General features: G+C 51.2%; 1 protein-coding gene across 3 annotated transcripts in view; it reads left to right on the forward strand.

The window, feature by feature from the left end:
• Positions 1-13514, forward strand: part of Klhl29 (kelch like family member 29) — a 310831-nt gene that overhangs the window by 170051 nt on the left and 127266 nt on the right. For all 3 annotated transcript variants that reach the window (XM_052745961.1, XM_052745960.1, XM_052745962.1), the window contains one exon: positions 1005-1334. In XM_052745961.1, the coding sequence (XP_052601921.1) occupies positions 1050-1334 (285 nt within the window). In that variant the 5' untranslated portion in view covers positions 1005-1049. The remainder of the gene's footprint in view (positions 1-1004; positions 1335-13514) is intronic.

Below are 13514 nucleotides of genomic sequence, written 5' to 3' on the forward strand. Positions count from 1 at the left end.
ACTGTGGGTATGAAGTACAGGGTGAGACCTCACCGTCAGCCACTTGTCTCTACCCTGGCATTACCATGCCTTCTCCCGTTTGTCTCTCCCCTACCTCCTGCAGCCCTGTCTCTTCCCTGACTGGAGTAACTGGTCCCTGCCTGGGTAGGGGCCAGCACTATCATATTGATGCTGAGCAAAATACAGTCCTTGATGACTCAGAGGGCCCTTCCCATACCATGGTGCGTCTAGTCTCCATGACAACCCTGAAAGGCCTTCTGTTCATATACTCAGGAAGCCGCGTGGGAGATGCAGGGAGTGGAGGCCAGAGTACCCAGGTCCCAGAAGTGTAGCACTGAATCATAGGGTTGGGATTTTGAGGGAGGACTTGACCCCTAGAAGCTAACATCTTTCAGAGACACAGTGACCTTTTCCACCTCTTAGTCCCCTTCCATCGGGGCGAAATCACTTGTTCTCTGTGAGTCTCCTTGTCTGTAAATTGGGGACCAACCGTGCATTGCCGCCTCACAGGGACTATACGGAACAAATGAGATTTTTTCAGTCAAGGCTGTGACCACTCTCTAAAGAGAGTACACATGGGGGTCATGTGACCTGTGCTTGGAGAGTGTGCGGTCAGAGGTCTTCTGTCACAGTGGGGATTGGAGGCAATGCTGCCCCTGCCGTAATTAAGATGTGCACTTCATGTTCGGGGCACAGTGACGAGGCAGAACTAAATTTTTACGACTTGACGGTAACCAGGTTCAAATCCTGCTCATTACATTCTGCCGTGTGCTCCTGAGCTATCAATTCTTCAGCATCTGAGGAGCGGGGCTGACAAATGATCGAGGATTTACCAACTTGCTGAAACTCTGAGACTGGCTAATATTTGAAAACCCGTTCGTGAACCCAGAGCAGGGGCTGAACATACGCTGCTGCTGCTGCTGCTGCTGCTGGTGGCCGCCTCTCTGTGGCCAGGCAGAGCTAACTCTTCGCTTCAACCACCGTCCTGTGTTCTGTGCTGACAGGTCCGGGCTCTGGTTCCCTGTGAGAAGCTGCCACGGCCCACCGAGATGTCCAGGCACCATAGCCGCTTCGAAAGAGATTACCGCGTTGGCTGGGACCGCCGCGAGTGGAGTGTCAATGGGACCCACGGGGCCACCAGCGTCTGCAGCGTCACCTCCGGTGCTGGTGGAGGCACAGCCAGCAGTCTCAGTGCACGACCCGGCCTCCTACCCCTGCCCGTGGTGCCCTCCCGGCTGCCCACACCTGCCACCGCTCCTGCTCCCTGCACGACAGGCAGTAATGAAGCCATTACCAGTCTCGTGGCCAGCTCGGCCTCCGCAGTCACCACCAAGGTAAGACCTGGGATCCTTTCTGGGGAGGAGCCAGGCAACCACTCAAACCCAGGCCGGCACAGAGGCCTTCCTCCCTGGTCCATGTCACCAGAGTCACAGCCTCCATAGGGGGTGCATTGCAGCTGTTTCTGAAGGTTAAAGTGGCCTCATTTGCCAGACTGTCTCTATATGTAACTAACTTGTCGGAAGACCAGCAGGTGCGACGCGCCACACACGCGCTGATTGAACGCCACCGAATGAGTGATATAAGAGTATTGCCAAGTATTTCCCTAAATAGGGGAACTAAACACAAATAAGTCCCCCTGGGGGTCATCAGTGGCCGGGGTTTTGCAGCTGTACTAGCCACCCAGGGTGAAGAGCCCATTACAGATTCATCACCACCGGGAGGTTATTCTCATGTCTATAGTCCCTATGAGCCTCACAACAACCCTGTAAGGTCAGTGTGTACACATGCCTGCTTGATTGCTAAGGGTCCCCAGACATACTAGTTATAGTAGTTACTGTAAGGACTCAGAACTCATACCAGCAGTTGACTGCAAGATATTAGCTCCCGATCACTCTGCCCTTTTTTTTTTTTCTGCAAGAGGCGGTTCCAGAAACCTCAGGAATGATGGCAAAAGCCAGTGTGTATAAAACGGAATGTGGAAATTAATGTCACCAAGGCTCTTGACTGGCTTTGGGATGAACGGAGGGGCTCTGAAGCCCCCTCTTGCATGCTGTGCAGAGCCCTTCAGGCAGACCGAGCCTCAGAGGGACAGCTGGTGGCCAAGGCAAGGAACACATTCATCCCATCATCCCCCTCGGCCAAGCAGAGGCTCCGCAGGCCGTCTTTGCCTCTGCCAGCCATTCAGAATCCCTTCCCAGGAGCCCTCTCGGGGCCTGCATGTGTGCCTGTGTGGGGGTGTGTATGTGTGTGCTGCATGTGTGTGTGTGCGCGCGCACGCTTTTCTTTTCCTGCTTTCATAAAGGTGGCAGGAGAAATTAAAGGCGGGAAGCCCCAGGCTGGGCCATTGTGAGGTAGCTGTGGTGGTGGACGATGCTCTCCGGGTGCTCTGTGCCTTTGTCTCTACGATTTTCAAAACTCCCTTTCAGCCCTGCTTCCCATTAATAACGGCACTGCTGGCCGCAGAGCCCGGCGGAGACCCGAGACAATGGAGCTATTGGAGGCCAGCTTGCAGCACGTTGACATCTTGCTGCAATGTCTTATTGATTTTATTTTCCTGTTATGAAAACACCACCCCACCAAGGCAGGGAGGGAAGTAATACCAGAGAGGAGCAGAGATGGAAGATTATTTGGGCACTCTTCCCCCAAGGCCAGCCAAACACATTCCTGTCCCGGGCACCAGGCCCTGGCCACTCTGAATTGGTGACCTCTGCCCAGGATAGCCTGCTGCCAGCCCTGCCGGCCACATCTGGCAGGCAGTCTTCGAGGCCAGCTGTTCACCATCTGGAGAACGGTGGCCTCTGGAGCCGGCAGCCAGGGCTCCAGGTGCGGGAGAAGCTGGACCCGCGGACAACACTTGATGGCTTCCATCCCTTCAGGATGAGTGCCCTAGAGCCAGTATTGAGTGCTCCTGGGTATGTCACTTAGGGTTCTGCCAGGTGAAAGACAGTGCCCATGGCTCTCTGAAGGGATGTCCCGCCCCTGATCTGGACACATGGCACCTGATTGGCTCCAAAATAGCTCAGTATTCACTAGCCCTCCTCCCTAAGCCAGACCCCAAACCACAACCACATGGGAGGAAAGAACAAGCCGCAGACAGAAAACAGCAGCAGGAACAAGGACTGGCGAGCCAATAGCCAACCCAGAGTGGGAGAAAGGGCACGCGTTCAGGCCTGCTAGGGAGGTCAGCGTCGTGGCCTGTGGCAGCACAGAGACAAGGTGCCGTCTCTACGGTGCCAGTTTCATGCCTGCAGGGTTTGCTTTGGATCTGGCTAGGGTCTGAGTTCTCTGGGTTGCTAGAGAATCGTATGCAGGGATCAGGGTGCAGGGACAGGGTGGGAGAGTAGCGAGGCAGCCCGCTGCCCAGGGTGGTTTCCATCGATCGAGGGCACTGGTCTGAGATGTGGGCCAGCTGTTCTCAACCTGTGGGCCACGACCCCTGACCCTTTCACGGGGGGGGGGGGGTCACGTCTCAGATCTCCTGCATACCGGATGCTGACATTACGATTCGTAACCGTAGGGAAAAATTACAGTTATGAAGTAGCAACAGAAATAATTTTATGGTTGATGGTCCATGAGGGACTGTATTAGAAGGCCGCAGCCTTCAGAAGGTTGAGGACCGCTGATGTAGGCAGTGGTGCCTCCTGTCACTCTGGACTTGCTGCTGCTGGCCCAGATGTCTGTATCTGGCACAGATGAGCCAGTATCTCCCCTGTTGACATTATTGGTAGAGGTGATTCAATGGAGTAGATAAAGCTAGGCTTTGAAGACTGTCTAAATTTTAATTCCAGTCAACCTCTGGCTGAGTGATAACTGAACAAAACGTCTGGCCCTGTGGACCTCAGTTCCAGGACTGGGTGGTCGTCCCTGATGACCAGATTTACCATGAGGATTGTGTTTATGGAATTCCATGTAAAGTGCTTGAAATAGAACAGGTACTGGCTGGCGGTTCATGCGCTAAGCAATGAGGTCACCCCTTCACCGCTGTCCCCAGGCATTGACCCTGGAAGAACAAGATTGTCCTGCTGTGAGGAGAGGGCTTCCCTTCTACCATCACCTGGGGGTGGGGGGGGGGGGAGAGGGAGTTCTCCAGAGGGAGCACCAAAGCTGGAGCCCTGAGCAGGTGGGGAACTGTTTGAGTGGTTGGGATTCAAGATGACCTGGAAGGAAGACTGGAACTAGGAGGGGAGGAGAGAGGGAAGAGGTGATGGAGGAGGGTGGCTTCTCGGATCCAAACTCAAGCTGAATGACCAAGGCAGGGGATCTGAAAGCTTTTCATCAGCCCAGGAGGCTCTTTCCTTAAAGGAAAATATAGACCCCCCACCATCTCAGAAGGCCAGGAAAGGAAGGAATGATGGTGTGGTCAGAAGGACCACCCCTAGGGACCCAAGCATGCTGATTCTGAGACAAGGCGCAGCTCTCAGGCCTTTGGGGACATCCCTTTGTTGTCAGGACAACAGGTTGAACATCCCATGCTCTGGTACTCGGGGCATCCCTGCCCACTCTCCATGCCAAAGTTCCAGTGCTAGGGTCGGCCCTGGCTCTGCCAGGACTGAGGGTATGGGCTGTTGTCTGGGAAGGCATTCATGCTCCCAGAGACTGGGGTAGCGAGATGATGGCAATTGTTTTTGTCATGGCCGCCTCCAGGCCCAATGTGATTTTTCTGTGTCTTCGATTATCCACAGCCCAAAGAATTCCTGTGTGTTTTGATGAAAGGCCAGTTGGGTAAGCATGGACTCCTGGGAGGTTGAGATACCAGGAGGATATAGAAGGCTATACCTTCCCACTCCCCAACACACAGCCATTGCTCTGCAACCTCCAGAATATGAGTTACCAGAGCTCACGGCAAGCTTTCTTGGAGACCACCCACCCAGCCCCATTTTTGCAGCTCAGAATAGTGAAGCTTGGAGAAAACCTAACTACTTCCCAAGACGAACCAACCCGGGCCAGCTCTCTCCACCCCAGGCTGCTTAGTTAGCAGCATCCATTCACCATGGAAACCATGATGGCAAGAGGGTGACAGCAGCTTTTGCCATCACTGGTCCACCTAGGGACCGTAAACTCTGGATTTCAGACCAGAAAAATGGGCAGGTTTGCTTCTCATGTCATAGAAGGGAAAATGTAAGGCAAAGAGTTCGTGGACTCCCACTGCGCAGCTGCCGGGAGCTTCTGGATCAGACAGCCTGGAATTGAATCCTGCCATTGGCAAGCGAGGCTTCGGTTTCTGTGTCTACAAAATGGAAATGATAATAGTATGTTTAACGTAAGGATTATGTAGATTAATATGTGCAGAAAACGCTAAAAGGATATGTGCCACTGAGTGACCATCCCATCAAAGTTCATTTTAAGGCTGGGAAGACGGTTCAGTGGATAAAACGCCTACTGTGGTCCTGAGTTCGGGTCCCCAGCAGCCATATTCAAAGACAGGCATGACAGCCCAGGCCTCTAATCCCAGTGCTAGGTAGGCAAGGACAGGTGGATCCCTGGGGCTTACTGACCAGCCAGTCTAGCCAAATCAGCGAGCTCCGGGTCCAGTGAGAAAATCTGTCCCAAAACCTAAGATGAGGTGTGGCTGAGGAAGACCCCTGATGTTAACCTCAGACCTCCTATGCCAACCTCTGACCTCTGATGTCAACCTCTGATCTCCGCATGTTTCTGCACACACGTACATATGTATACTTACAACTTACACACACGCATACACACACACACACACACACACACACACAATTAGCAACTGGGTCCATCCGCGAAGCTCTTCCTCTGGGGGAAATCAGCCTGCTGGTTGCTGTTCGGAGGTTCACGGAACTTTCCTGTCCCCCTCTGACGTGGTAGGAGGTGAAACTGAGGAACTGGGCCATCACCACATTCCTCCTCCTACTGGCTGTCTGGGCACTGGGGTGGGGGCGGGGGGGAATCACGGCTGAGGAGAAAGCATGGCTCCATGCCAGGCCTGTTTGTGAGAACGGAAGGGAGGCACCAATGCCCCGCAGTTGCTGCTGCATGAAATTTAAATTATTCTCAGCAAACCTGCTTGACAGATGAAACAGAAAGGGGACAGCTTCATAAAATGCAATTCTGTTACTGAAAAGAATAGACTGGAGAATCCTCACAGACGCCTGCAAAATAAATGTGGGAGGCCTCTTTTTCCTTGTGGTCAGAGGCGTTCAGTCTGAGACCTTCCCATCACCCCTTGGAGCTCAGCCTTTGAACATAAATCTGGCTAAGCAGCAGCAGCGGAGCCTGTGTTAGAAGCCCAAGGAAAGCTTAGAGGGGCTGGGAAATTGGCGCTCAGAGTACCCAGCACCTGGGGGGTGGGGGTGACATTTATGAGCACTGGAGGCTAGAAACTACTCATCATAAAGAATGCATCTGCCCAGAGGTGCACCTCAGCTTCCCAGGGAATGCTCCTCTTAGGAGGATGACCTGGGGTCCCCGTGGGCATCTTGGGAACAACCACCAAGCCTAATGCACAACCCCCTGCTATCCTGTGGTTCTGGGATCTGTGACTGATGATGATGAAGCTTTCTTAGCTCTCCTGTCTCTTGTACTTGTGTTAGACATCAAGGCTGCAGAATGATGTGCTTGGAAGTGACGCCAACCCTTTCCATTGCACATTTCCCGAAGGTGGGTGATTTTCAGCCCGAAGGCCGTGGCTTGATCCACCAACAAGTATTCTTGATTTCCCTTGTGATAAATTATCAGGTCAGATAAAGCGTTGGGAGACAGCTTGCGCATGTTAGTACTGAGCTAATGGCTTTCGCCTGCACCTTAAGTCACGATTACAGTGTGGATTGTATCTTCATCGACTTAAAACCCATCTGTCAGTCACAAAGTGTGTGTAGAAATGAGAAATGCCACCTCTCCAAAACAGCCGTTTCAAGGCTGCCTTTTTTTTGGGCGGGGGGGGCGCAAACCTGAGTGGTCTGAACTTCAGTTTTTGACTAAAGAGGGAGAAGAATGTGTGTTTTAGCACATTTCTAAGAGATAAACCGTAAGCCAAGACAAAAGGCAGTGAGGAATTACAAAGTAAAGACACAAGAAGACACCATGGGCCGGAGTCAGCAGGGTGTACAAGCTGGACAATGTGGGTAGAGTCAGGGCTCCAATGATAAGGTTATCTCAGTCCCCACATCTGTGGCTAGTGGACACTCAGGCCAGGGACTTCACTTCTCAGCATGACTTCCGGCTGGCTGGCTCAGCCTCATTCCCATGGTGGTTTGGGGTATCAAAAGCAGCAAGGAGACAGGGCCGGTGAGCAGGTGCTTTTCTCGCCTTAGCGTGAAGCTAATGCCCAGTCGTCATCGTCATCGTTGTCGTAGGTCAAGGCAAGTGGCATCCCCAAGCCAGATTCCAGGAGACAGGGAGAGATACTGAAACACCACATCGCTAGAGGCAGGCATCATGCACGGATGAGTAGACTTGTGATCACTTTTCACGAAATAACCCGCAGGTCCCCAGTGCGTTTATTTAGGCATGGTTATCTGTCCTCCGGCTGCTAGTTAAAGCTTGTATGCCCCAGGCAGAAAGCACAGGATCCACCTACTGCTCTATCCACCCATCCTCAGATAGGGTATCAGGATGAGATACTCGCAATGTAGACATTCCAACGTTACATCCTGTGTACACAGAACAATCCTGGAGAGGTTGCAGACCCACAGAGCTATTATGCTCAGCAGGCTGGCCCTTTGGCTCCTAGGGGACCAGACCTCAAACGTATATTTACCTCAAGAGCCTATAGATGGGCCGAGACTTTGCCCTTTATCCTGAAGGCTGTATTTGACCCTGTCACTACCCCCAGAGTTAGAAAGACAAGGACACTGCTGTCCCCAGGACACGCCCAAAGATAGATGCTAACCTACCAATTTGGGATTGTTGTGTTTTGTTTGGTTGGTTTTTGTTTTGGTTGGCTTTTTTGTTTGTTTGTTTTGTTTTGTATTGAGATGAGGCCTCCGTCTGAAACTCAGGCTAGCCTGAATCATTCAGACTGTCCTCAAACTCACGACAGTTCTCCTATTCTCCTACCCCAGCCACCCACGTGCTATGAATTACAGGCATGCACTGCCATTCCTGGCCTGCTGGTTTTAAATTAAAATAAAAACCACCCCAAGGAGATGCCCTTCACGGGCTTGTCCCCATGAAAACCCACATTAGGGTAATATTCTTTGGGGAAGGCTTTGGGAGGGGAGTGAAATCAGGAAAGAGAACCAACCATGTGACACAAATGTTCAGGAGCCCCGGATTCAGACAGTCTGATGCCTCTTTCCCCTAATAGAATAAACCTGACACAGTCCCCACCCAAACCCTCCGAAGGGCCCCTCCTTCCAGAAGGATTTTGGGAACAGCATCCTTCAAGATCAATGCAAATCTGCTGCTTATACGGTTGTTATAACAGTTTTCTGTTTCATTTCATTACTCACGTTGCAATTAGACATTTTTTTCCCTCACTGCACGAGGACAGTGTTTTAGCTACATTATGGGTTAAATAGGCTTTGGAGAACGAGCTTGGAAGTCTCATCACCATTTGTCACATTGGGTTTTTTTCATAGGGAAACTATGTTGCAAAATCTAAACAGCCAAGTCACAAATGAACTTTCAGAGCCCAGCCCCTTTGTTACAGGGAGCTGTCTGCAGGGCCAAAAATAACCCAGGGAAACATACCAGGGTGGCTCCTGACACCTCAGTGGCTTTTCTACTCCCCTGGGGCCCCCCAGAGTCCCTCCATTTCAGTGAAGGAAACATGGCGTGTTGATTTGCGTTGTGTATTCACCGCTCTGGAATCCATGGGCCAGAGCTTCATTTTCCTCTGGTCAATAAGGAGCCCTGAGAACTAGTCAAAGCATGTGGGCGGGGCATCAGGATGTGCCGCACAGCCCTGCTCTGCTTCCTGGAGAAAGTAGATGAATGCTATGTACCCCATGGCACCATGAGGAGGAAGCCATGGAGCCGGGGCTGGAGCTAGATGCCTGTGTGCGAGGCAGAAGCCAGTCTGCCCCTCCACCCTGACTCGAACTATTAGCTGCCGCCCACCTCTGGGAAGCTGCTCCCGTTGTCCGCCCACACCTGCTCCTGAGGCTCCAAGTGTTGGGTTACTCAATCACCCCCTCCTACTCTTGTCCTTTTTAGTCCTGGGGAGGAGGGCACAGGTTGGCCATGTTTACCATTGCCTGTGAAAGACAGGCCACAATGCCTTCCATATTGAAGGGGAACGTCTTGAACAAGAGGGCGTAACCAGTGCTCCCAGTGTGTCTAGCCCGGGGCCACATGTGGCACTGATGTCTATGTAGTCTGGAAAAGCATCTAAAGGAGGTTCCCCTGACTAGAGAACAGACTAGCACAGAGAGTTGATTGCCGTTCTTGACCTACTACTTAAAGAATCCTGGCTTCAGGTCAGAAGTGGCCCTCTGGCAGGTCGAAGAGATGGGACCTAGGGGTAGAATGGTGATGGGCAGCTAGAAAATATTCCAGGCCTGAAAAGGCCTGATCTTTGTCTACGGCAGATGTCGCCGGTCATCTGCTCAGCATCCAGTCTCTCTCCATCCGCCTTTCTAATGAAACTCTTCTTTCTGGTTCAGCATCTAATGCCTGGGTCTGAGATCAACAGAGCCCAGTCACAGCTGGGATTACAATGATTCTGAAGTAGGTATGTGATCCTATAGTGTTCCTGCCCATTTATTGAGCTCTGCAAGGGTCATGTGACCCAGTTCTGGCCAATATAGCCTGAGGGCTTCTGGGAGAGCTTTTCTTGCCTCTAAGGAAGAGTCCCAAGAAAAAAATACTCTTTCCTCTGGATCATGTCATTTCTGGATGTGATACCTTGACATGCAGCTGCCATCATACTGTGAGCCTGAGGATGGAGCCAACACACAGGAATGGAAAGCAGCAGGAACATTCCAGAAACCTGACACTAGAGCCACGGTACAGCCTCAGAGACTCAGTGTACATAGGTTAAGAAATAAATGAGGGGAAACCACCTCTGTGGGAAGGGCAACTCATGAGGAACAGTCTGAAGCGCATCCCTTTCGTCTCCTAGACTTCACCTAAAACAAGGACCACTAAAACAGCTGCAGGAGCTACTGTGAGTCCTCGCTCCCTATCACCCACCTGTGAGTGCTTACTGCTACATGCAGGAAATTTGCTTCCAGATGCTTCCCATGATGCCAGCGCCATAGCATGGTTTTGCTGCTGTTTTCTTAGGGAGAATCGGCTTCTGTCTGAGGCCAATCTCCCAACACACACCACACACACACACACACACACACACACACACACACACACACACACACACACACACACACTACAATTCCACTTTCATGCCCCAGGGACTTTACACATGACACTTCTTCTTCCTAGAATCTTAATTCCTTTACTTGTCTGCCCAGATTTCCTATTCTTCCTAAGAACTGCCAGCCTAAGTGTGACCACATCCATAGTGAGGAAAATTGCTATGATTTCTCTCTTTCCCATAACAGTACTGCTATGGCCCTGTTAGAGTATCTATATAATCCATATTCATTTGTCTCCTTGCTAAACATAAAGCTCCTCCAAGTGAGGCTCAGCATAGAAAGGTTCTCAATACCTGGTTGAGAACAGAATGAATGAACTTAATGAACTTACATGTGCATTTATTCATTCATATGCCTCTACCGTTGGAGATGAATGCTTTTTATATCTTTACCTCTCTGTTAATCAAAAGACTGTGGTGGAGCCATTTACCCAACGGAGAATAGTTTCTGGGGCTGCCCATGATGAGGATGAAGAAGGCAGGACCACACGGTGAGCTTCTTGGCCCAGTGTTGGTACCCACAGTCCGATGGTGAGGTGATGTTGGCAATAGGGATTTTATACCTTTGAAGCATCTCCTTTCCTTAGGTCCTCCATCTCTCCCAAAGCATTACAACCTTTTCCTTAAACATTTACATTTTCTTCAGATGGTTTTCCTGTGAACTTGATCACAGTTCACTACAGCTGTTTCTTTCCCTGTCCTCCCCGGCCGCCCCCCCCCCCCCCGTGTGTGTGTGTGTGTGTGTGTCTGTAAATGCACATTCCTGTGTGCGTATGGGTGCATACATGCCATATAGAGGTCAGAGGACAATTTGGGGTGTCAGTCCTTACCTTCCACCTTAAGCCAGGGTCTCCTGTTGTTCTCAATGTACCAGGCTAGCTGGCCTGCAAGCATCCAGGGACTGTGCCGTCTCACCACAGGAGAGTGCTAAGGTTACAGGCCTGTTGCTATGGTGTCTAGCTTTCCATGCGTTCTGGGGATCCCAAACTCGGGCCTTCACTTCTGCAGAGCAAGTTCTCTACCATCTCCCCCACCCCCGGCGCAGCTTTTTACGTCACCCGGTCTTATTAAAGCGCTCGTGAAAACATTGCTTTGTTCCAAGCACCTCTAGTGCTCTGCCAACACCCTCTCCTTTAGTCCCCACTCCTCTAAGAATTGTCACTGCCGTCACTTGAGAGAGGAGACAAACTATGTTTCTTGCCCACAATCACCCAAGAGAGCAGACACACCCCTGGGCAGCCTTGCCCTGGAGCTGAGACTGAGCCCAATGCACCGCACAGGAAAATGCTGAATGAGCAACTAAATGAATAAAGATTGGAAGCTCCCTCAGGGCTGGGTCATCTCGCCCGCTCCTCAGGAGAACTTCTAGCTAGCTCATGATGGAACCAAGCTACCAAAACATCTAGTCATCTAGCCCTGAATGACATCTTAGAGCCAAATATATATTTAAACACACACACACACATACACATACACACACACACACACACACACACACACACACACACACACACACACACAAAATCTGGGCATCCTGTACCTGATGAAGCATCTATGATGCTGCATGTGAGCTGCATGAGCTGCATATAAGGAAAAGGTATAGCCTGATCAGACAAGCTGAAGAGAACCACAGTTCGTATCCAGGAGGTGTGGGGCTGGACCACAGAATCTCATCCATATCTTGGTCCTTTCATGCAGCCTTATTTCAGATCACCGAATAACAAAACTGCTAGGATGAGCTTGAAGCCGGGCCTTTAGGTGATGTCTCTTTAAATATATATTTGGCTCTAACATGTCATTCAGGGCTAGATGACTAGATGTTTTGGTAGCTTGGTTCCATCATGTGCTAGCTAGAAGTTCTCCTGAGGAGCGGGCGAGATGACCCAGCCCTGAGGGAGCTTCCCGGGCAATCGTGAGATTGATATCCTCCCCCAAGGAAGCTCCCTGACTCAGTAGGTAATGGGCCAGAGGAGAAAAGTTCTCAGCTCCCCCATCTTCTCTTCCCCAACCACAGCTGCTCAAGAGGCCCTTGGCTCCCACGCACAGCAGGAAAGCCGGGCCCTGAAGCAGGAATGATCGGGAGAGTGCTGACGTCATTGAAGGACTATGTTCGGGGGTCAGTACCGCTAGCACCACCAAGAGCCTCCGCTGTACTGTGTGTGAGGCTCCCCGGAAGTGAGCGTGTTGACCCCAAGCTCTTACAAGCCGTCGCAGTAGCTAATTAAGAGTGTCAGCCAAGCAGCCAAGACCCCAAATGTGCCTATAGGTTGGCCCGCCGTCATCTTCCCTGTCCCCGGGTGGGTGTGCACTGAGTGCTTGCTGTGAGCTAGCCACAACTCTTGGTTTGCCTCTTGACACTGTGTCCTCACAGCTATAGGAGGTCGGCGTCGTAATTGTTCTCATAGAATCTCTGAGAACCCGCCTGATACCCCGGGTTACGTGGCTGTCAAGGGTCCACCTAGCTGTGGACCTGGCCCTAAGATCCCCACATCTGAGTCCTGCGTCTGAGGTGGAGAGAAGTGGGACTTCTCCGCCTAGGGTGGGATCTTCCCCAGTTCTGATGATGAGTCTGACTTTGAGAAGAAAGCAATGGGAGAGGAAAGGTTGATTCACTCTCCAGGATGCTGGACTCTTGCCTTCTACCCAGCACACCTATCTAACATCCACCCTGGCAAAGGAACCGACTTCCGTCCCCGCCATCACCTCCTCCATCAGAAATATGCTGAGGGTGTGATTTCCATTCCCTCAAAATATTAGGCTGAGGAAATTATATTGGGCAAAATATATTGTGCCCGTAATTCATATTAATGGGAATTCAATAGTGGCAACTTGTCATCTGCTAAGATTAGGGGAGAATGTTGAGAATATTGTATTACAAAAGCATTAAAACGCATCATGAATTAGACTCCATTCCAGCACAACTGTGTTCCTTTGTAAATAATTGAGGAAGAAAAGCGGTGCTCGAAATTTGGGATGATCCATTTTTGAGGCCCCAGCAGTTTCCCCCACCAGGCTGATGGAACCTGTTGGTCTAACGGGACCAACAGGGAAGGTGTGCACCTGGCAGGTCTGCAGGCCCTGCAAAATGAGCGTTTGCTTCCTCCCGGCAGAAATTAGTAACTGCCACACCGAACACTAAACCCTGTGTGTTTCTCCTGCCAAATCTTAGGAAGTCCAGATACTCCACGTCCCTTGTCTCCCATCCCCGGAACAACATTAGCTTCCCAGTTTG

The sequence above is a fragment of the Peromyscus californicus genome, unplaced genomic scaffold (assembly GCF_007827085.1).
Source record: "Peromyscus californicus insignis strain IS unplaced genomic scaffold, ASM782708v3 Scaffold_1__1_contigs__length_55948999, whole genome shotgun sequence".
NCBI classification, from domain to species: domain Eukaryota; kingdom Metazoa; phylum Chordata; class Mammalia; order Rodentia; family Cricetidae; genus Peromyscus; species Peromyscus californicus.